At 48.1% G+C, this 22,816-nt stretch overlaps 9 protein-coding genes across 9 annotated transcripts; 6 read left to right on the top strand and 3 right to left on the bottom strand.

Moving 5' to 3' along the window:
• Window positions 1-33: 33 nt before the first annotated feature.
• Window positions 34-786, bottom strand: MGYG_00366 (hit family protein 1; the record flags this gene model as incomplete). Its single annotated transcript, XM_003176230.1, has 6 exons — window positions 34-141; window positions 201-215; window positions 281-373; window positions 445-513; window positions 610-692; window positions 744-786. 6 exons carry the CDS (start codon window positions 784-786, stop codon window positions 34-36), a joined length of 411 nt encoding a protein of 136 aa, XP_003176278.1.
• Window positions 787-1,611: 825 nt separating this feature from the next.
• On the top strand, window positions 1,612-3,091 carry MGYG_00365 (allantoate amidohydrolase; the record flags this gene model as incomplete). Its single annotated transcript, XM_003176229.1, has 3 exons — window positions 1,612-1,727; window positions 1,778-2,092; window positions 2,158-3,091. 3 exons carry the CDS (start codon window positions 1,612-1,614, stop codon window positions 3,089-3,091), a joined length of 1,365 nt encoding a protein of 454 aa, XP_003176277.1.
• Window positions 3,092-3,323: 232 nt separating this feature from the next.
• MGYG_00364 (40S ribosomal protein S10-A) lies at window positions 3,324-4,210 on the bottom strand (the record flags this gene model as incomplete). The annotated part of the gene is made up of 5 exons (XM_003176228.1): window positions 3,324-3,707; window positions 3,784-3,854; window positions 3,932-3,981; window positions 4,039-4,138; window positions 4,183-4,210. The coding sequence occupies 5 exons, from the start codon at window positions 4,208-4,210 to the stop codon at window positions 3,324-3,326; spliced, it is 633 nt and encodes a 210-aa protein (XP_003176276.1).
• Window positions 4,211-4,387: 177 nt separating this feature from the next.
• Window positions 4,388-5,326, top strand: MGYG_00363 (hypothetical protein; the record flags this gene model as incomplete). The annotated part of the gene is made up of 1 exon (XM_003176227.1): window positions 4,388-5,326. The coding sequence occupies one exon, from the start codon at window positions 4,388-4,390 to the stop codon at window positions 5,324-5,326; it is 939 nt and encodes a 312-aa protein (XP_003176275.1).
• A 339-nt stretch (window positions 5,327-5,665) lies between these two features.
• MGYG_00362 (hypothetical protein) lies at window positions 5,666-7,522 on the top strand (the record flags this gene model as incomplete). Its single annotated transcript, XM_003176226.1, has 1 exon — window positions 5,666-7,522. The coding sequence occupies one exon, from the start codon at window positions 5,666-5,668 to the stop codon at window positions 7,520-7,522; it is 1,857 nt and encodes a 618-aa protein (XP_003176274.1).
• Window positions 7,523-8,415: 893 nt separating this feature from the next.
• Window positions 8,416-11,122, top strand: MGYG_00361 (hypothetical protein; the record flags this gene model as incomplete). The annotated part of the gene is made up of 3 exons (XM_003176225.1): window positions 8,416-8,505; window positions 8,650-10,840; window positions 10,902-11,122. The coding sequence occupies 3 exons, from the start codon at window positions 8,416-8,418 to the stop codon at window positions 11,120-11,122; spliced, it is 2,502 nt and encodes an 833-aa protein (XP_003176273.1).
• Window positions 11,123-11,817: 695 nt separating this feature from the next.
• MGYG_00360 (hypothetical protein) lies at window positions 11,818-12,555 on the bottom strand (the record flags this gene model as incomplete). The annotated part of the gene is made up of 1 exon (XM_003176224.1): window positions 11,818-12,555. The coding sequence occupies one exon, from the start codon at window positions 12,553-12,555 to the stop codon at window positions 11,818-11,820; it is 738 nt and encodes a 245-aa protein (XP_003176272.1).
• Window positions 12,556-13,048: 493 nt separating this feature from the next.
• On the top strand, window positions 13,049-15,042 carry MGYG_00359 (hypothetical protein; the record flags this gene model as incomplete). The annotated part of the gene is made up of 3 exons (XM_003176223.1): window positions 13,049-13,211; window positions 13,359-13,580; window positions 13,658-15,042. The coding sequence occupies 3 exons, from the start codon at window positions 13,049-13,051 to the stop codon at window positions 15,040-15,042; spliced, it is 1,770 nt and encodes a 589-aa protein (XP_003176271.1).
• A 953-nt stretch (window positions 15,043-15,995) lies between these two features.
• On the top strand, window positions 15,996-22,631 carry MGYG_00358 (Atg2p; the record flags this gene model as incomplete). Its single annotated transcript, XM_003176222.1, has 4 exons — window positions 15,996-16,157; window positions 16,250-21,535; window positions 21,593-22,555; window positions 22,614-22,631. The coding sequence occupies 4 exons, from the start codon at window positions 15,996-15,998 to the stop codon at window positions 22,629-22,631; spliced, it is 6,429 nt and encodes a 2,142-aa protein (XP_003176270.1).
• Window positions 22,632-22,816: the final 185 nt, after the last annotated feature.

The raw sequence follows: 22,816 nt of genomic DNA, 5'->3' as shown, positions 1-22,816 counted from the left end.
GCTACCTCTCTTCGCCGCTTTCAGCGTGGCTCTTTACATCTTAGACTTGAGCTCTTCCAAGAGAGCCTTGAGATCGTCCTGGTTTGCCTCCTTTGCAGGCCAGCCAATACCAAGACCCTCCTTTTCATTGGGCTTTGGAATCTACAGGAGGTTAGAGTGATATATAGATATACAGATAGATGGATAAAACCATGGCTTACCATATGAACGTGAAGCTAGGAAACAGCAGTTAGCAATTGTGTCAACTTTTGATTTGTAAATTTGACGGTGTAACACTTACATGGTCCACGACCTGATGAGCTGCCCTGCCGTTGTTCTGGAGGATGTTGTAATCAGTAACACCAGCTGCAAGAGCAATCTTCTTTGCAACGGGCTTCATAACCAGTTAAGTTAGCATTGGGAGGGAAGTCCAGCCGGGGACAGGGTCCAATGGGTCAAACGCACCAAGAGCTCCGTCAGGTCTGCATCCGGGATATCAGTGAGCTTAGCACCGTGATACTTAGGAATCACAAGCTACGCAGGATGAACCGAGTCAGCATATTATTCCCTGCCATAACTAGTCCACCCAAAAATAATAATAAAAAATAAAAAAGACTAGGTTGAGCTGACCGCATGACCTTTGCTGAGAGGCTGGATGTCCAGGAATGCAAGGACGCGGTCACTCTCAAAGAGCTTCATGCAAGGGATTTCACCTGTGATGGTTAGTACTAGTAACTACCATCGTTGAAGGGCTGTTTGCTTACCCTTGATGATCCTGCAGAAGATACAAGCAGCGTTGGAAGCCATTGTCTAAGGCCAGTAGTTAGATGCTGACTGTTGACTGCCTAGTGAAAGTCGCCCGTGTATGCAGAGAAGAAGGAGTCGATGTTGAGCGCGGGGTGTTGCGGGTGTTTACTTCCTGATCCTGATTACATCACAGACGGGAACGAAAATAAAAAGGAATGAAAAAAGAAGGAGCTGCCAGGGGCTCGAACCTGCGGCCTCGAGGCCCACTCCTTATAAGCAAGTCACGGGAGAAACTGCGAGGAGTGGGACAAACTAGCTCAGAATCCATTTCTTGCCTTTTACCAGAGATGGCCGTGGTTTTGCCCATAATACTCCGCTCACCAATCTTTGAACCTCCTGATATCGACAACAGTCGGTCGATAGTTTTATTTTTTGCTCGCGAGATTTTGACTTTTGGCATCCCTGTGCCCTGTTACTTTTGTCTATCAAAAAAGAACGGGAGGAAAAGGGCGGTTTGGGCTGGTAGAGGCCAGAGAGGCGTGCGTGGCAGTATCGCTGTGTCGTGTGCTTTTTTGCTTGCATAGAGGATGTCGAGATACTCGCGGCAGCGCAAGAACGGCATCATCAGCCTTTAAGTAAGCAATATAACTGGCGTATACCTAACTAAATGATTACTGGATATATGCCCAAAGTGACGCTCTCGGGATTACCAAAGGACACGCCCTGTATGGACAACTTCGGCGCCGGCTAGCAGCCCACCGGGCGCTTCTCCGCACCCCGCTCGGCTGTTGCTTGCTACGATATATAAATAGGGGAGACGCCCTTGCCGAAGATGGCTTCTATTCCACGGGAAATGCAGAGAAGAAGACAGGATTGAGAGACAGGATGTTGACTACTGAGCTATCTGAAGCTGATGTCGCTGGCCTGAAAGCCAACAAGGAGAGACTGCAGGAATGGATCCATCATAGCTGCCAATGGGGTGCCGGCATTAGATGGGGAGAGTAAGTGGGTTTGCTACGCTACAAGATCTAGATAGCTAACAGACACCTAGCCACCCTACTGAGACCGGCATGGCCCGTCTCGCGCTGTCCCAGGAGGACAAGCAGGTCCGAGACTGGTTTGTGGAGACGACAAAGTCGCTTGGATGCAGTGTCACAGTTGACAGCATGGGAAATATCTTCGCTGTCAGACCTGGCAAGAGAGCAGATGTACCAGCTACATTTGTAGGAAGTCACCTGGATACCCAGCCTACTGGAGGGCGTTACGATGGTATTCTTGGTGTCTGTGCTGGTATTGAGATGCTGAAAGTCCTCGAAGAGAAGGGGATCGAGACAGAGGGCGGTGTTGGCGTAGTCAATTGGACAAAGTTCGTATACGCTATTCAAAAAAAAAAGCATACCAGCATGTACAAGCTAACAGTTGCATAAATAGCGAGGAGGGAGCCAGGTTCCCCAAGAGCATGATATCGGCAGGTGTCTGGGCGGAGGGAATATCCCTAGAAACCGCTCATTCACTCCTAGAAGTGCCAACAGTCGCCTCACTACCCTCAGCTGCATCAGCCCCTGAATCCATGAAGTCTGCCCTCGAAAAGATCGGCTACCTAGGCAGCGTCCCTTGCTCCTACAAATCCTTCCCCATGGCAGCCCATTTCGAACTTCATATCGAACAGGGCCCTCATCTCGTCACTGCCGGCCAGCATGTTGGCGTCGTCACAGGGGTCCAGGCATATCGCTGGTACCGCATAAACGTAACCGGTCGAGACTGCCATACGGGTAGCACTGCCTTCCAGCACCGTGCTGACGCCATGTACGCCTCTGCAAGAATGATGGTGAAAGCCCGTGAGGTAGCCGATAAGCACGGCTGTCTTGCCAGCGTTGGCATTGTGGATGTCAAACCAGGTAGCGTCAACACTGTGCCAGGCTTCGTCAGCTTCAGTTTCGATATCCGTGGTCCTGAAATAGAGGATGTAGATGTCGTCGATGCTGAGCTGAGAAAAGAATTTGATGCCATTGCTGCCGAGGAAGGAAAGGGTATAGGCAAGCCCTGCCGTGTAGAGTGGCAGCTGGACTTTGAGACTCCTGCTACCAAGTTCCATCCCGAATGTATCGAGTGCGTCACGGAGTCCGCTAAGGCTGTTGTTGCGGATAAGCCAAGCCCGGAGTCTTTGTATAGGACCATTCGCAGCGGAGCTGGGCATGATAGTGTCTTCACTAACAAGAGGGTTCCAACCAGTATGGTCTTCGTGCCGTGCAAGGATGGAGTCAGTCACCATCCAGAGGAATTTTCATCTGCTGAGGACTGTGTGAATGGTGCGTCTGTCATTTTACAAGCCGTTGTCAGGTACGATAGGAAGCGATTCAAGTAGACAGTCCCCGAAGATTAGCCATGATAGTGAAAAATAAAACTGGAAATACCCCTAGGGCACCTTGATGACGAATTAAATGCCATTGATATATATCTAGCTATCGTCATATCTGTATATTCGTTTTTGTTTCTTTTTACCCGTCACGTTCCATCATCCATTATCATACCAATCGTCCAGACAAAACGCATACATTTATATATGCTTCCTGTCTAGTCATATCGATAGATTTGATCTAAGAAGATGGGGCTGGGGCACCGCCGCGTCCACGGCCGAATCCACCACGGAAAGATGGGTTGAATTCACCAGGGGCACCACCCTCCTTGCCCTCACCACCCTCACGGCGTCTGTAGCCACCATCACGGTCGCCACGCTCGCCACGAGGACCACCACGACCACCAGGACGTCTCTCGCGCTCCTCGCCGCCCATCATACCGCGTGGGGGAGCGTGCGAGCGCTGCTGCTTGATGTGCGTAGCTGGCACAATCTCAGCTGGGAGGTGGAGCCATTCACGGAGGTAGTCAAGACCCTCAGGGGTGAGGGTGTAGTAGTAGTACTGCCACGAGAAACGGGTCTTGAGGTAGCCGCGAGAAGTCAAAGACTGGCAGGCTTTGATGACCTGTATCAATATCCGTAAGCATTTGCGCATGGTTCCCTCGATATAATAAATTTTTTTTTCATATCCAAGCACATACATAGAGGTTCTTGGTGTCAATGTCGGTGTGCTTGGGTAGGTTGTAGTCCTTCTTGGCCACGAGAACACCCTCTGAAATACATGAAATACAGCAATTAGTTTCCGCAATATCATTTTGGAGATTATAGATTGGGTAATCGCATGCATACCGCGGAAGAGGTACTCGTGGATGAGCTTGCGGTCAGCCTTTGGAATTAACCTACAACCGGACAGTTAGTAGACGGAAACTTGGTAATCGAGAGGAATATTAACTTACATTGTCGCGAGTTCCTGGCGCTTTTCGGGGAATCGCTTTTGACAATGCGATACGTAGTTATGGGTGAAGGTGGTTAAATGTAGACCAAACTCGCGATAAGCTGGATTGAAGTTGTGTTAAAGCAAATTTTTAGGGTTCGCGAACGATTTGCCCTAATTCTGTTAATAATCATATTTCACGTGATGATTATCTTTCATCACGTGTATATGCCAAGCTTTGACGGCAACGTACGTTTTGAGATCGCAGCAACTTCTTCAAAGTGAGCACGGCAACGCAGCAGTCATTCATATTGACAGAGTAAAGACAAGTCAATACCTTATTCTCTACTCCAAATAAATACTTTTCCAACATGGCGCCATCAACTATTAACGTTCTTCTGTCATCTTTTCCTGGCCTCTCCCTCCCACCGACTTTGGCCATACCTCTACCGTCAACATCCTCTATCGCAGACCTGACCGAGAGAATAAGCGCCCATCTTCCCTTCCCCTTAGCATCTCAATCATCGCCTTTGATCTTGACAACAACAAGCAACAAGCAAATCTGCTTTTCTTCGCCTGCAAAACTTACGAGCCTTATACCAGACGTTGAAAATGGCATCGCAAACCCTACCTCGACTTTCCTACCACTCCGTCTCAGTGTCCGTGTATGCGGTGGAAAGGGAGGATTTGGCTCTCAGCTCAGAGCTGCCGGAGGCCGAATGTCTAGTCGGCGAAAGGGGAACCAGGATACAAACACCGGCTCGAACCGTAATCTCGATGGCCGCCGTCTGCGGACTGTGAAAGAGGCAAAGGCCCTGGCAGAATATCTTGCCTTGAAACCGGAAATGGATAAAAAAGAGAAGGAAGCTCGAAAAAGGCGATGGGAGGCTGCTGTTGCGGCTGCAGAGAAGAAGGAGCAAGAGATCCGAAACGGTGAAGGAAAGGGGAAAGTTGATGGCGCATGGATGGAAGATAAGGAAGAGATGAGCGAAAAGGCTCGTGAGGCTGTTCTACAGGCAATGGCAGGGGGCGCCTGGAAGGATAATCTTGTTGGGGGATTCCTGGACAGCGCCGAAGCTAGTGGAAGCAGCGGAAGTGGAGGGTCCGTCGATGCCAGCGAGGACAGCGAGATGGAGGACATTGATGAGGAAGATTCTCCTAACGAGCCTAGTGCGAGTATAAAGAAGCCAGCCAGACGGTTCTTTGGATTCGATGACGAGGACGATGATGACGAAGACCTCATGTCAGAGGACGAAGAGGATGAAGTTGATGAGACCGATACCAAAGGCAAAGGGAAGGCAAGGGCATGATATTGATATTACGTTTTAATTCTATTCGTTGGCGCAGCTGGAACATGGAGTTTTTGGCAAATTAGCTCTAGTCATGGCTTTTGATGTTGTATTATATTAATCACCTAGTTATTACCACAAAAGAACGAACCCTACTGTTGCATACTGTCTATATCCATTACCCATAGGTCCCGTTTAAGCACAGAAAATAAAGTTTCCGTTATCAGATCTTCGGATCTCGGAAAATTTAATATTACGCTGATAAGGAAGATCTGGGCCCTGGTCAATTGAAGCTCAAAATTTCGGCAACTTGTCAGGGACTGGGTTTCAATATACATTGAAGAAAGGAATAAGTGCGCGATGGTAATTCCTATTGTCAGGTTTCAGTCTCGAAACATCCTCCGCCGTACACCATCTATCCTCCGAGAATATACGTCCATTCGTTGTTTGTCGCAATGGCGAACTCTTCAACCGCATAGCGCATCCTTTACACCACCTGCAACATTTCCCTTCATCCCGAGACAGCAAAGACTATATAACTCCACTGAGAGCTTGCAAACTGCAGCACAAAGTCTAGAAACATGGGCTCTTCCCGAAACATGCCATGGTTGCGGCGCATTAACGCAATGGGTATATCCTAAGGAGCCTGGGTATTATACTATAACTCGGAAACCTGTGAAGCAATATATTCGACAGGCCACGAAGGAAAAGGAATCAGATGGAAGTTCTTCTTTCGAGCTAGAGACCGAGGATAAACTCACCTCGGAATCCAAAGAGTCTAAAGACATAGCAATTCCACTCTGTGACCGATGCCACAATCTAATCAACCATGGAGAAGGGGACCCAATACCATACCCTACGTTATCTTATATACGCGACTTAATCGAGGAATCGCCCTTCCATAACAACTATATTTACCATGTTCTCGATGCCGCCGATTTTCCACTCTCCGTTATCCCCAATCTCGAAAAATATGTGCCGTTACAACCTCAGCGCAGCCAAAACCGAAGGTCGCATACGAAGAAGTATGGATCTAGTCGATATCTAGCGGAGCTTAATTTCGTTATCACCCGAGCTGACCTACTTTCGAATGTGAAGCCTCAAGCAGATTCGCTAATGAAGAATATGGTCGAGATCTTGCGACAAACTTTGGACCGCAAAGAACATGGTATCAGGCTAGGAAATGTTCATATGGTTAGCTCCTATAGGGGCTGGTGGACAAAGGAGATTAAAGAAGACATCTGGAACCAGGGCGGTGGCGTATGGATGGTTGGGAAGGCAAATGTTGGCAAAAGCAAACTGATAACATCGGTTTTCCCAAAGACGGCACCTGCATACAAGGCCAGAAAAATCCAAAATTACAAAGGAGTGACTATAATAGGCCGTTCTACTCCTCCAGATGAAACAGATGTTACAGCAGTTGAGGAGCTGGATGGTGGAGAGGACGGAGTCGCTGTCTTGCTTCCGCCGCTACAAAAGGAAGTTCCTTTTCCCAATCTCCCGATTGACTCTGTCCGTCCTGGAACCACTGCTTCTCCCATCAGAATACCATTTGACAAGCACCGGGGAGAGGTTATTGACCTACCTGGACTTTTCCGCTCCAACCTCGACGAGTTCGTACAAGACAAGCATAAGTCCGACCTTGTGATGACGAGCCGCCCGAGGCCAACCCAACTAACAATCAAACCCTCTCAGTCGCTTCTTCTTGGAGGCCTGATCGGAATTAAGCCATTGGAAGAGAACGAGATTTTTCTGGCCTCCCCCTTTGTTTCTCTGGAAGCACATGTTACTCACAAAGACAAGGCAGCTGAGATGCTGGCTCAACAAAGAGAATGCCCCACAGGAAACATTGCAAAAGAAGGTATCGGGGAGCAAATCACCTCTGCTGGGATAGTTGAATTGAAGTATGATGTGACAGCCAGATACGCCAAACCTCTTCCTAATGGATCCTTGCCATCATTATACCGCATAATGGGAGTCGACATCCTTATCGAGGGCTGTGGATGGATAGAGCTTACTTGCCAAGTCAGGACTAGGACAAGAGAACCGGATGATTTCCCTAAAGTCGAATTGTTCAGCCCTCAGGGGAAGTTCGTTGGCAGCCGGATGCCATTGAGCACATATGCCTTCACCCTGAAGCACCGAGCGCAGGAGGAAAACAAGCGTATGACCAAATCAACGCGCCCTGCGGTAAAATCGCACACCCGAAGACATTAAGGTGCTTTTTATCACACTCTTCTCCGTCTTTTAGTGGCTATTTTGAGCGTAACATTTTGCATGTAACGGAGTTTTGGACGCTTCCTTTTCTTGCCTTCTCTTTTGTACAACAGCTGCACAAATGCCCTTTTACTTATTATATAAATGTAAGATACATGATTAATAGACTTAGATGACCTCAATACTCCGTGCATGTTAAGCAAATGGAATCTTGACAAGGGAGCGGGAGATCTCCACTGGATACGGCCATACATCGCCCAGGGCAGCGATATGCTTGCTTCTTTAGTTACCCACGAGGCAAAACGTCATGCTGCAGGGAGCAATGTCCAGTTATTTAGCTACTTAGCCTCCATTAACAACCATTTTACAGTAGATACTGCGGTCTTGCAGCCATCGTGTACAGCATCTTCCATGATCCGGCTGCCGCTCTCCACGATGGATGACTAAGTGCGGATGTGGCGCCGCCAACGATGGCGATGGGAGCAACTTTGCGACTTCGAGAAGTTCGTCCAGCCAAGTTTATAGCAACACTCAACACTCGAAGCCCATAACTACCTGCCACCCAACACATACAGCCTGGTGCTCCGCAGATATTATAGCTACTCTCGGCGCTGTGCACCGGCGTGCGCTTTGATTTTACCACAGCCAATAACTACCGATTCTCTTGGCGTCGAGCCGGCGGACAACAGCGCTAGACAGCGTCGGCAATAGCCCATTTGACTCGAAGAATCTCAGCTCCGGGGGGCGGTCTGACTTGTCTCTGTCGTGGTACTTTTAATGACCTCCTGCGCAGGTTTCGCAGGGTTGTTCTTCGGGTTACTGATGACATTTGGGTGGTTGGTCTAATTCTATGGGGTGAGGGGAGTCCTTTTATTCGCTTGCCCACTGCAGCTATGATGCGTCCTAAAGCTTCGTCTTCTATGCAGAAGACATACGATGACTGCTATTTGATGTGCTCGACGGCCGTGTATTTCGAGAATCAGGTACTTAATTCTACCCTTGTTCCCTCCGGCTACGCTTCCAATACCCCGCCAGTCCATTCTGGCACAGGTGTCGAGATGGAGGGATATCAACATCGCTAGGTACGGAGTTGGTTGCTAACTTTTTTCCTCTTATCTTTTCCCTAGAATAATGAGCTGGAAGCTTTACGAACCTGGAAAGCTGCGCTAGACGCACTCTACTATCACAATGCGCATAAAGTCCCATCTACTTATATTCCTAAGAACGACGTTGAGCGTGGCCTTCAAGAATCGTTGCGTGAGCTGGAATTGCAATGCAAAGAAAGAGTCACACTCCTGGAAACCCTACGGGAAAGTCGTAAAGAGGCCGGCATGGACGTTGATGGGAAAGTGACGCCTGCCCCGAAAGGAAAGCTGGAAAAACCAAGACCTCAGGTAAACGGATCTCAGAGTTCCACCAGTGGCAATTCGGGATGGATTGGTGAGGGAACTATCCCATCCATGAGTTACCCGGATCTGCCACGACCACCATCATTACCCCCTCGATCCACCACACAGAGCCAGCAGAGCCTCAATTCGATAACACCTACTTCCCACACCAGTTCGGGTGTTGTTCGTGGTCTAGGGTTGGATTCCCTACCCTCTCCTCCCCCGCTTCCAGTGCCAACAATACCTAGGGATACAAATCGACTGCAGAACCCGGAGAAAAAGAAGACCTTGCTCACGACACTTCGTGGCAAGGATCTGAAACCTCCTGCGAACTCCAGCACACCACCACGCAAGCATTCAAGGCCGGCGTCTAAAGCCGCTGGTTTGGCATGGAGCTTCGTTACTCAGTCAAGTTCATCCAGACGTGGCCAGATTTCTCCGGTAAACGAGTCTGCGCCTTCGACTCCGCGCAAAAGTACATCGAGTGACTCGGGTTCGCGAAGGGATGTTCTCCAAAGTCGTCGTTCTATTGACGAAGCTTCACCGCCAACCCGGGCGTCTCACCGGCTAGATTATTTCTCCAGCTCTCCACTCACACGAAGAATATCGGGAGATCACTCTGCTGCGAGTCTAGCTGCTGGTGCTGCCGCGGCGGCAGCCGCCGCTCAAAGACCAACGGAAGGAGAATCTTGTAACAGCTTTCAGGATTCTTCTCCGGAACTTAAAGGAGGCCATTTTGAGAAATCAAAACAGCTGGATAAGAAGAATGATTCTGGGTATAGCCCACCACAATCCAGACCTCCTACCTCGCTTAAAAGCTCCGCTATCGAACCTGCACGATCTGTCTCAGCAGGGCTAACCACAACCCAGTCTCGCCCAAGTAAGGCTTCACCGGATGAAGTTGGCCAGAGAAGGGCTGTCAAACCAAGCTCTGCACTTTCTAAGCCACGACCTAGTATAAAAGACGCTAGTAGAAACAATGAAGGCCGCAATGACTTGCCTCCTAACGGTAAATCGAGACAATCAAGTATCCAGACTGCAATACCCACAAATCGCCCGGCGGTTGTACCACAGAGAACAACATCCAAATCTAGTAAACACTCGGTTGAAATACCCGTTCATGAAGACAGTGTTGACAGTGATATTGACCTGCCCGAATACGACCCCGATGAAGACCTAGCTTTAAAAAGAGCGCTGAGCAGTTTGCCAAAAGGGGTTGATAAGGAGTCTGCTAAACAAATATTTAAAGAAATAGTGGTACACGGCGATGAAGTGCATTGGGATGATGTTGCCGGTCTAGAACTTGCAAAGACAGCTCTAAAAGAGGCTGTTGTATACCCTTTCCTTCGCCCGGATCTTTTCATGGGGCTTCGTGAGCCCGCCAGAGGCATGCTACTCTTCGGTCCCCCTGGCACTGGGAAGACTATGTTGGCCAGAGCAGTTGCTACCGAATCGCAGTCTACATTTTTCTCAGTCTCGGCTTCGAGTTTAGCTTCTAAATGGCATGGGGACAGTGAGAAGCTAGTTAGAGCTCTTTTTGGACTAGCAAAAGCCTTAGCTCCGTCTATCATATTCGTTGATGAGATTGATGCATTGCTTTCCTCACGATCCCGGTCCAGTGAAGCAGAAGTCTCCAGGCGGATCAAAACGGAGTTCCTTATCCAGTGGTCTGATTTACAACGAGCTGCTGCTGGCAGAGAACAAAACCATAAGGACAAGAAAGTAGGCGATGCATCGCGAGTTTTAGTTCTCGCAGCAACGAATATGCCATGGGATATTGATGATGCAGCTCGGCGCAGATTTGTTCGAAGGCAGTATATACCTCTCCCAGAACCTGAGGTGCGAAAGTTACAACTACGGAAGCTGTTGAGCCATCAAAAGCATGAGCTCTCAGATGCTGATATTGATAAACTATCTAGTCTTACAGAAGGTAAGAAACCCACCATACACTTCTCATGTCCATTGCTCTTAGTTTCTAACTCTTTGACTAGGTTTTTCCGGATCTGATATTACTGCCCTTGCAAAGGATGCGGCAATGGGGCCATTACGCAACCTAGGCGAGGACCTCCTTCACATACCAATGGAAAAGATATCCCCTATCTCCTTTAAGGATTTTGAAGCTTCGCTACTTTCGATCCGGCCCAGTGTGAGTCAAGATGGATTAGATCGTTATGATGAATGGGCAAAAAATTTTGGAGAAAGAGGGGGCTAAACCCTTTTTTACCCAGCCCGTGATATATGTCGTATATATGTTTCTCTCCCTGCATTTGCTTACTGGAAAAACTTATGTCTATTGTTTTACCTCCTGGAGTCGCTGAGAACCCTCTATGACTCTGTGTTCTCGGGAGTTGCATTGCATGGAAGTTCTCTGGCGTTTCCTCCCGAGGTAGTTAAGGGGCTAGAAGAAGTGGGCTTGAGTGGCATTCTGGGTTCATATCATCTGGCGTTATTTGTTCTCTTGAGGTTCGGCTTGGGTGATTTGGACGGGTGGCTTCCAATTGTATTGTTATGCATCGCAAAATATATTAAAATGTCCGATGTATTCAACCGCACCCATCTGCTCAACAGCGATGCCCTCCTAGCTATTCATACAACTATGTAGGCAAGTTTAAACCCCGAAGTCAAATAATTGCCTTTAGCAAGAATAACACTCAATGCCTGATATGGTTAATCTGCAGTATGTTGGATTTTATTAATGTTGCTATACCAAATGGTCAATTGTCCGCGCTAATGGCAAGCAAAGAGATAAAGTATCTTCAACATGGGTATGCAGATTTTAGTTCTGTGATTTTAATTTACAATATTCAGCTACTAATACATGGAACTCTTCAAATGCTGCCAAAACCACCTTCTAAACAAAGTGCGTAAAAAGAATATCAATCATGGCCATGCGGAAACATGCATCCCTTACACATTGGATTGCTTCTGCTTCTCCTTCTCAGCCTCCAGTCTCTTTATCACTCGTTGCTTGAGTTTTCCCATTCTTAACTCTCCGGTCACTTCAGCATCAATGGGCTGACCATCCGCCATTCTTTCAAGCCTCCTAAGTCTTCTGTTCTTTCGGGCACTCAGCTCTTCCTCCACCCTTTCCGCATATGTCATAACTGGTGGGCGGTCCTCGATTGCCGATCCAAAAGGTACGATAATCCTTTCAACTACATGTCTAACATGCTCGCTCACGCGTCGGCCACTCCAAAATTCAATCTTGTCACCTTCTCGCAGTGAATCGCGGGGGTCAGAGACCATGTAAATTTTCTTTTCGAGGAACCGCTTCTGGAGGGAGTTGTCGAATTTGGTGCGTATTTGTTCCACGCGAACAGTGCGTTGCATACGGCCGGCAGAGATGACAGTGCCAAAACTACGGCTGACACCTGGAGGAAGAGTGGTAGCTGAGGAGGATGTTGTTGTTGTTGTGGAGGTAGCGTCGGAGGCGGGCGTTTGAGATTGAGTCGATGTCGAAGTAGAATAAGGAGAAGAACATGGAGAAGATATCAGGTTGGGCCTGGCGATGTTTCCTACTGTCCTCGTAGCTAGAGGCTGCGCATGGCGAACAAGAGACGGTATCGAGGAGGCAGCAGGCCTAATGGCTGATTGAGAGAAGGGTATTCCGCATATGCGGAGAAGCTGGCTGCGTGTTGAGTTCATGATTGCCGCACTCTCCTGGGCACCGCGCCCAAGAAAACAAGCCTGTCTGGCGAGTAAGGGGAAATCAGCGGTTCGCTGGAGCCAATGCTGCAGTAATATATGCAACAGTCACAAATTCAAAGGCTCTTGGTGGATTGATTACCGGCTGGCGCTTTGCTGTCCGGCTTTCCTTGCATCGTGAAGCATCAAAAATTCCATCTCAAAGCTCGAAATCCATATCACGTGGGTGTTGTTTCTGAATTATTTAAGCCACCGGATAATATATATTGCTAGCTCCGCTATTGGCTATGTATTTGCTACCCTGAGCCAGTCTATTTACACTCTCAGCCAATCATCAACGAGATACAATCATCCTAGATAGGCAAGTGTCATAGAGTTGTAGTTGTGAGTCGAAGTTGATGTTGCTAGTTGCATCTTTGATCTCACAACACAATTTCGTAAGAAACACATATATTAAACAGATATCAGTGATTACTAACTATAGGAAAATAGGATGGAATTAACTCTCAATACCGAGGCCCGGGGAGACGAGAATCAGGATGACGTTGCTGCCTGGGAAGTAGAAGAGGGGATACCCCAAGTTGAAGACCAGTTCATCCAAAAATACTTACAAGGGAGGAATTCCTTGATTCAAGAAGAGAAAAAACAGAGGCATGGTGAGTAGTCATTAAGTCCATCAGACACCCCATATCCTCTTCAAAAAATGGGTGGATGGAATCTCAGCCAAAAACTATACAAAAGCTCTCAAGTTGCAGATGATTTCGCAATTCAGGCTTGTTTATAACTGACCCTGTTTTCTATAGATGCCCACTTTCAAAAATGCATGTCAGTTTCAACAAAGGAGGCATGCCGGATTATCTCACATATTCGTGATAGAGAACTAAAGAGCGTCTGGAATAAGGAAGCGGAGGAACATGTAGCAAAGACGCAGGATACGGTGCTTTACCCGGGAATGATGTTCCGACTAGCCAAGGATAAGATGGAAGGAACAGATTTATGGAAAATAGTGAAGAAGATGCCAAAAGGTGGGTTGTGATACAGTACCGGGGCCTAGACACGAAATGATGGCGAAGTATAGATGTCGGCTAATTATCTGTTGAAGGAGCTTTATTACACGTCCATCTGGAGGCTATGGTTGACTTGGATGTCCTGATAAACCAAGTGCTGTCACTCCCTGGCATTCACATTGCGTCAGACCAACCGTTGATAGCGGGAGCCCTCCAACTTTCCCCTTTACGACTTCAGTATTTTTCCAAGCCACAAAATGTTGGGTCTGGATCCGACGCGACTAGCATCTGGAGTTCAACGTATAAACCACAGCTGTTCATTCCAGTAAAAGAGGCAGCCGAAAAATTCCCAGGTGGTGGAGTCAAAGGGTTTCGTGATTGGCTTAAAGGGAGATGTACTATCGAGAAAGAGACATCCTTGAGCCATCATCATGGATGTGCGGCTATCTGGGAAGTACTTGATCGAAAATTCCAGGCAGTAGATGCAATGCTCTACTATGAGCCAATATTCCGAGCATGTCTCAAACATATGCTAGCGGAGCTAAACGAAGATGGCATTCGATATGTTGAATTCCGGCTAGCATTTGAATTTGAATATCGCCGTGATAAGTGTGAAGAACCTGACTCCAACTTTGACTCCCTATTTGAGGCGTTTGGAGAAGAGATAGAAAGATTTAAAGCCTCAGAAGCAGGCCAGGGATTCCACGGCGCGCGGATGATATGGACGACCATGCGACGCTATACGAACCGTGACATTGTGGAGAGCATGAAAGAGTGCATACTCACTAAGCTGCAGTTCCCTGAGCTCATATGCGGCTTTGACCTGGTCGGGCGTGAAGATGACGGGAGGCCGCTAGTTGACATGATTCCAGTGCTATTCTGGTTCAAAAAACAGTGTGCTGTGGAGGGAGTCGAGATCCCGTTCATGTTTCACGCAGGAGAGTGCCTGGGAGACGGCGATGAGACAGATTCGAACCTGTACGATGCTATTCTCCTTGGTTCTCGCCGAATTGGTCATGCATTCTCGCTCTACAAGCACCCCCTGCTGATCGACCTGGTCAAGGAGAAGAAGATTATGGTGGAATGCTGTCCAATCTCGAACGAAGTGCTACGGTTCACTAGTTCCATCATGTCACACCCGCTTCCGGCCCTGCTGGCTAGAGGCGTAGCTGTGTCACTCTGCAACGATGACCCGACGATGCTCGGCCACGGCAAGAACGGACTTACCCATGACTTCTGTCAGGTTCTGAATGGACTTGAGAACGTTGGTCTTTCGGGCCTTGCTACCATGGCCGAGAACTCGCTGAGATGGAGCTGCTTCGAGGACCAAGACAACGCGGCCTGGCTTGCAGACATCAAGCGAGGAATAACCGGAGCCGGAAAGAAGAGCGAATTCATACGCAACTGGCACATCGAGTTTGAGCAGTTCTGTCAGTGGGTGATTCTCGAATTTGGCTCCGACGTTCCAGGCCATGAGTAAACTCTTCTATCTTCTATTTTTTGCTGGCTTCCATGGCCTTCTCTGCGAGCGAAATCGCTGTCCATAGACAAGGCTGTATTAGGATGAGCTAGTGGCTATCATAGCAACATCGACTTAGTCTTGTTACGTGCAAAAAGAAGTCGCCTGAGTCGGTCATGAAGCTCCTCTTTGGGTCTCGTTGATAGAGCAACCGCTTAGTCAGCTGCACTAAAGCCTAAAGTCAACTAGTCACATCAGTTTAAGCTACAACGAGTCGCAACTCCGTCATATTTGGATCGCTAGCTCGCAGTCCACGGCATCGCCCATGGCAAATCATGCCCGTAGCCTCACAGCAAGCAGACCAAGCCGGCGACAGACGTGGCAGCGTTTTGTTTCCCCTGTTGTTTCCGCCTCTTATTTTAATCAGTAGCTAGGGCGTCCATGGTGATCTGCCATCCATCCCCCGTTGTCTCTCTCTCTATCAACTGCCTAGGTACGTCCCTGTGACAAGTGCCTGTCTCGGGAGGCTTTTTAGCCCTTTCAACCTAATAGAAGAAGACCTCAAGCCCTGTCTCTCGTGGCTTGTTTTGACCTCTCCCTTGTTTTGCTGGAGCTTGCTGGATGCTGCTTGCTTGATAGTCAGCCTGTTTGCCTGTATATTTTATTTTGTTGAGCCTCAAGGTCCGCATCTACGGCTCGCATCTACTGCTGGATATCTACCAACATATCTGCCTCTTCATACGGCTTGCATAGGCCTGCCAAACCGCTTCTTTGCAAGGGACTACGGTCAGGATATACAGCTCATCGCTCGCCCTGGGACGACTTGTGGACGTTCTATCTTCTTATCGAACCGTATCCCCCGCCTCATCTTCGCTCTTCGGCAATCATGCAGACGGCCTATTAGCAGGAGTCGTATAAGCCGTCAGCATAAGAAGGTTTTGATAGGAGCACATCGTCGGCAGGAGGACCGAACTATGTCGTACTTCGTCCCTTCGTTCTTCCAGAAACGCCTTCTCAGATATGCCCTGTCTCGGCTAGAGATCGTTGATACTGATGCGTTGAATTTGGATAGCCTGGGTATAACATGGGGTCAGCGGAGTACCTTTGAATTAAGGGATGTTGGCTTACGGCTGGAGGTATGTTAAGTGTCCCATCACCGGCAATATTGCTGGGATGTGGTTGCCACCCTAGAGCTCTGTGCATGACTGACCAGGTATGATATCCTTAGAATCTTGCAAAGACCCTACAGCTCCCGCCGGAGTTTGAAATAACGAAAGCCTGCGTTTCTGTTGCTCGTGTGACTATACCTGCGGATATCTACGCTAGCAGTATCATCATCGAGAGTGAAGGCATCCATCTCGATTTAAAGCACACCCCAACTAAACCGGGCAGCAAAAGGCAAGGGAGGAAAGGAAAAGACGACAAGGGATCTGGCCATGGCGACCATGACAAAATACTACCGTCTACGACCGATCTTGCACAATCATTTCTCGAATCCGAACCTATTGAAGAAACAGCTGAACTTGAGGCAGCGTTGACGTCGCAATCCTCTCAGTATATCGGCCAGTCGGACATTCTCAGCGATGATGGGTCTGAAGAATCCTCTCTTGGACTACATGACGGGGTAACGTTACCCACTTTCGTTGCTGGTTTCATCAAAGGGGTAGTAGACCGTCTGCAGTTTAAGATCAGAGATGTGTCTGTGAGAGTGATTATGGAGGTGCAGCAGGATGCTTTTCAGAAACCTTCATCTTCCGTAAAGATGAAGCCGGTAACTGCTATCTTGAGACTCGGTGAGGTCTCGATAGATGGCGTGGCATCGCCTGAATCGCAAGATCCTACACTCAAGGCAGGAAAACGACTGATAGTCTTCTCTCAGCTTCATGCTTTATTGGTTTCTGACGAGACACTATTTTCGAACTACTCTCGTTTTGCTCCTCCAGGAACAGCATCTCTCGTTTCTAAAGCAAGCTTGACAAAACAGGAGTCAGTGAAGAGTCAGTCGTCTCAAGCATCGAGCTTTGGATATGGTAATTCACTGGCACAGTCTGCAACCATGAAAATGTCGTCTATCCTTGATGATCCACTTGAACCACCAGGGCCGCTTGAGCAGTCACGAATTCTGGAAAAATCAGTCTCATCGTCAAATGACGGAAGGTTTGACGATGCAGACACTGATGAAGAATATGAACCAGAGTACAGAATCGGATCGCAGGTCCAGGCTCCGGGATCACCTAATACTCAACCAAGAGAAGATGAAATGGATGCTTTTCTGAACGACGCCATTGAGTCAAGTATCTCAAGTAACATGATTGACTCAACTCCTGAACTTCCCAGACTCTCTGTCGATATGGCAGACTCCATCGCGGATCTTCCAGGACAGCAATCTATACCCGATATTAGTTCGTATGAAGACGGTCTACACGTTTCTGGCCGTAATTCTCCCGCTTTGTCTATGTCAGTGTCAACACAATCATTCCACTCCTTCCAGAACGATGACGAAGAGGAAGAGGAAGAACCGTCAACACCAACTGCTGTTGTGAACACCAGTTTTTTTGCTGATACCAGCCGGGAGGACCGTACTACCCCATATGAACCAGGCTCGGTCTCTCCAGATCGCCGATCATCCACATCAAGTGCAGACCATTCAGAACGTTCACACCTCGATGAACTCTCTGAGTCCAAAATATTCTCCCACGAGGAAGCTCGCAGTATGTACCTGAGTGCTATGAAAGGTGGAGAAGAGTCGAAGTTAATGGGCCACATGCCGGGTGCTTGGAGCGACCATAGTTCTGAAAGCATCATCGAGGAAACAAAGGAGGTCCCCGATGATGGTCAGGAGTACCCCCTGTATAATAAGGAAGATCAATCCGGTGCTACACCTACTGGAAGCACCATATTTAGTACTTCATCTGTTCAGGCTCCCGGAACAAATGATTTACCCGACACTGGCAAATCCTACCCTGAACGATCTCGGCCTTCTTTGATAGACCCAGCCTCTGATATTGTCAAGGATATTTTAGAAATTGACAGAATCATGGTCTGGTTGCCCCCGTTAGGCGGCGACCCGCCACAGGAGTTGTCCCCTGAGGCACGAGTCGACCCTATCCAGCGCATGCGCGAGTCAACTGTGGCCTCCGGCCAATCTTCTATGGCCGCATCCTCTCCAAGAATACGATTTGCGGACAGGAATCGCCGGGATTCCGCATCATCAAGTTCAATCATGTTTGGCCAACAGACTGGTAGTGTTAACATCGACGATGAGAGTGATATCTTGAAGAACATCAAAAAAGAATCAGCCGTCGAAATCAGTGTATCTTCCCTCCAGGTCAACTTTGATATTGCTTGTGGGTGGCTCTTGGTGAAAATCGGCCAAAATTTTACTCAATCATTTAACTCTACTCCTGCTGCCGACAACGCAGCAGAGCTCCCTGTTGATGAAGGCCAAGCAGTGCCTATTCTTTTTGATGTCTCAAGTTGTTCCTTGAAACTACTAGAGCACCTCCCTGGTTGCTCATATTTGCCGTGGGTGGCAACTTCGGCGTCTAATTCCCTAACCGACACTGAGGATGCGCTGCTCCAGATTATTGTAGCAGGCATTGGTTTCCAATCGCTAACTGGAGCTCGCACTATGAAAACACGCATTACAATTAATAAATTCAAGGTCAGCCACTTATCAGAGGATCTCCTTTCTTTTGACGAGGGATTGAAAATGCGGGAGTCCACGAGGGACATCCTGTCGAGCTCTAGCGATATCACCATTAGTGCTGTCAAAAACTCCCAAGGCTCCCGGCTTACTATCAATACCCTTCCTCTACATCTAGCACTCAACCTTCAGAGGCTGGATGAAACGCTCACTTGGCTTGGAGGCCTAAGTACCATTATTGAACTCGGCAATTCCATTGCTTCGGGTACAACAGTGACGGGTGAATCGCAAGAAACTGGCCGTAGGCCGCGGGCAGTACGTTTTGAGCAGACATCGAGTACCCCTAAAGAGCCACCCTCTACTGCTGACTCGGCTGCTTGGAAGCTGGACTCACGAATCGGCGGGGTTGTTGTCCATGTACTGGGAGAGCAATGCAGTGCGAAGTTGGAAACCTCCGCGGTGAAATTAGTCAAAAGATCAGAAGGTATTGCAGTTCAAGTCGACAGAGTTCGAGTCACTGGCCCCCATTTTTATTATCATAACGCTGAAATTCGGAATGGGTCCCCTGCCCTTGTGGCATTGGATAACGTCCGGTTCGAGTTTTTGTTTACTCCAAAAGAATTTGACTTGGATCGACTGTTGACTCTTCTAACACCATCCAAAAATAAGTACGATGAAGAGGATGATATCATGATCGATACACTGCTTCGACAGCGCAGGCAAGGTTCCGTTCTTCGTTTGACTGTTGGGGGGTTGACTGCCAATGTGTTCTCCCTTTCTGCCCTACAACCGCTATCACTTCTTGCTGAGGAAGCATCAAAACTTGCTAGAGTTGCAAAATACCTCCCCGAGGATGATAGACCAGGGATGCTGGCCTTAGCATTGGTCAGAGAACTCGAGGTTAATGTCACTGTGGGTGGTAAGATTGGTAAACTCCGGCTTCAGTCAAACAACGCTGAAGTTGGGTATGTTAGTTTTCCGTCCCTCATTGCCTCTAGAGTTTCAACTGTTACCATTTTACGAAATGAAAAGGAGGAGCTTCTTGGGCCAGCTGTTCTCCGTAGGCCTGGGGAAAAGAAATCCGAGAACGAGCTGCCCATGTTTATGGTGAGGTATATAGCAGAAGAGCTGGAACCTGCTATTAAACTGAAGCTTTTTAACACGCGCGTTGAATACATAGCTGAGTCTATTGTGTCCCTCATGGATCTGCAAGAGGATGAGGCAACCACGGAAGGCATAGCAGCCAATATGGCGCAGTCAGTACTCAACTTTGCTGAGCTACCGGACCATCCTGCAGCTGAACTTGAAACTTCAACACAGGGTTCAGCTGCTGCTGACTCTTCCCCTGGTAGTACCTCTCCGCTTCGGCTCTCCGTTACTTTGAAAGACTGCCTTATAGGCTTGACTCCTCGCAATTCTCCTGCCAAAGGTTACGTGGTTTTGACAAATGTCGAATTCTCTGGATGCATGCAGCAAGAACTTCGCTCTGAAGCTACTTTGAAAGTAGCCAAGGCCTCAGTGATGATAGTGGATAAAGTAGAGGCGGAAGAACCAGTTAGAGCTAATGGCCGACGTAAAAGGTCTGCCAGTTTGAGCCCCCAAGTTCAACGGCTTGAAGAAACAGGCTACGTATCTGTTTGCGAAACGTCATCAGCTCAAATCTACCTAAAAATCATGCAGCTGGCGGCAGACGGCCAAAAGTCGCTCGATGTGGAGTTGAAAAACGACTTACTGATCCTTGAGACTTGTGCTGATTCTACCCAAACCTTTATATCACTTCTGAGCGGCTTGTCGCCTCCTGTGCCTCCCTGTGAAGCTGCCAAATATCGGACAGAGGTTATGCCAATCGACAACTTGCTTCAATCGTTTGCTGCAGAAACAATCGACACTTATAACCCAAATAAAAAGAGCGGCAGTGGAAATGACGGTCTAGGGGGTTCCGATGAAGTCTCAGCTGCCGAACTAGGGTACATCAGTGATTTCTTCCCCTTCCATGCTAGTGTTAAATCGGCTACGTCTAGCGAAGATGCTACGGGCGAAGAATATGAGCTGCTTGCAAATAGCATGCACTCGGAAGCGCATGTCAATCCAGAACATACTACTCTCAACTTCGATGAGGATCATTTCTCGAAGAAATCCGCCGTTGGAGGAACTGCCCATCGATGGGATGCATCACGGAACACATATAATCTCTCGAATGAGGTGAATCTGCAAAATAGCCCTTTGAGATTGAGGGTTCGCGATGTCCATGTTATATGGAATTTATATGATGGATACGATTGGTGGCGAACTAGAGATACCATCTCCAAATCAGTGAAGAACCTGCAAACTCGAGCTGCAGAAAGAAGGGCTAAGGTAGCGAATAGACGGTTGTCACGAGAGATAGAGGAAGAAATGGAGCCAACCATCGATGATTTCTTGTTCAATTCTGTATACATTGAAATACCCTCAAACAAGGATCCACGAGAGCTCACCAGCGACATTAATCGGAACATTGACGGCTTGAGTGAGACCGGAAGCTATGTAACCACTTCAACCATATCCGGGGTACCAACACAAGATGGAGTTTCGAGACGAGAAAAGTTACGCCTAGCTCGAAGCCAACACCACAAGATGACAATTGAACTGAAAGGCGTTTCTGCGGACGTGGTTGTTTTCCCAGCGAATTCCGGAGAAACTCAGAGCTCGATAGACGTTCGAATTCATGATCTAGAAATATTCGATCATATGCCAACTTCTACGTGGAGAAAGTTTGCCACGTACATGCACGATATGGGCGAGAGAGAGATTGGTACCAGCATGGTCCACGTTGAAATACTGAATGTGAAACCAGTAGCGGATCTTGCAGCATCTGAGATAATCTTAAAGGTAAGGTTGCACTTTATCTATTTTTAGCTGTGATTCAAGGACCTGACCGGAATATAGGCAACGGTACTACCACTGCGCCTTCATGTTGACCATGATGCACTTGACTTTATGACCCGGTTTTTCGAGTTCAAGGACGAATCATCGAGTAAATCTGAGCCTGTTCCTGGGGATGTACCATTTCTACAACGGGTAGAAATCAATCCTATACCGATACGACTTGATTTCAAACCCAAGAGACTTGACTATGCTGCTCTTCGTTCAGGTAGAACCACCGAGTTGATGAATATTTTCGTCCTTGATGAAGCAGATATGGTCCTTCGTCATGTCATAATTTACGGTATTACCGGCTTTGAAAGGCTTGGAAAGATGCTGAATGATATTTGGACACCTGATGTACGCGGCAATCAACTAGGAGGTGTTCTCTCTGGACTGGCACCTGTCAAATCTCTGGTGACTCTCGGTAGTGGTGTCAGGGACCTTGTTGTCATTCCTATTCGGGAGTACAAGAAAGACGGCCGAATTGTCCGAGGCCTTCAGAAGGGCGCTGCAGCCTTTGCCAAAACCACGACAAGTGAACTTATCAAAATCGGGGCCAAACTTGCAATTGGGACACAAAATGTACTTCAAGGAGCAGAGGGCTATCTCAACGGTCCTGCTTCCAGACCTGCAAATCGAGCTGCTCAATCCTCTGGTGAGGGCCCTGATGACGACGAGCCAATTGACGTGGGAGCAAAGCAGCAAATATCACTGTATGCAGATCAGCCTGTAGGTGTTGTTCAAGGGCTACGCGGTGCATACGCAGGGCTGGGGCGAGACCTGAGTGTTGCACGAGATGCAATTATTGCTGTGCCAGGGGAAATTATGGAGACTGAGAATGTTACTGAAGCAGCCCGGGCAGCCTTGAGGAGTGCACCGACCATAATACTCGGACCCGCCATCAGTGCTGCCGGTGCAGTTGGAAAGACACTTTTGGGTGCGAGAAATACATTGGATCCGGAGAATAAGAGACGAGCAGACGAGGTATGTGGTTTTCCCAAATCTTACCGTTTAATTGCCCTCGCTGATGGGTTGCATATAGAAATATCGATCTCTCTGATACGACTTCGTATTCCCTTTTGTTTTTTGTTTTTCCTAACCGTGCGTTTGGGTATTTATTGGCGCGATGAGAGGCAATCATTTCAGTTTTAAACGAGATGAGATGTGAATGAATATTTACGATGGAGCATTGGTATCCCCCATTTATCTCATATTTCCTTACCTATTTTCTTATTTATATTTCCT

This window comes from Nannizzia gypsea, genomic scaffold (assembly GCF_000150975.2).
Source record: "Nannizzia gypsea CBS 118893 supercont1.1 genomic scaffold, whole genome shotgun sequence".
Lineage (NCBI taxonomy): Eukaryota > Fungi > Ascomycota > Eurotiomycetes > Onygenales > Arthrodermataceae > Nannizzia > Nannizzia gypsea.
The sequence above is the reverse complement of the archived record's forward strand: the minus strand, read 5'-3'. Positions and strand labels throughout refer to the sequence as shown.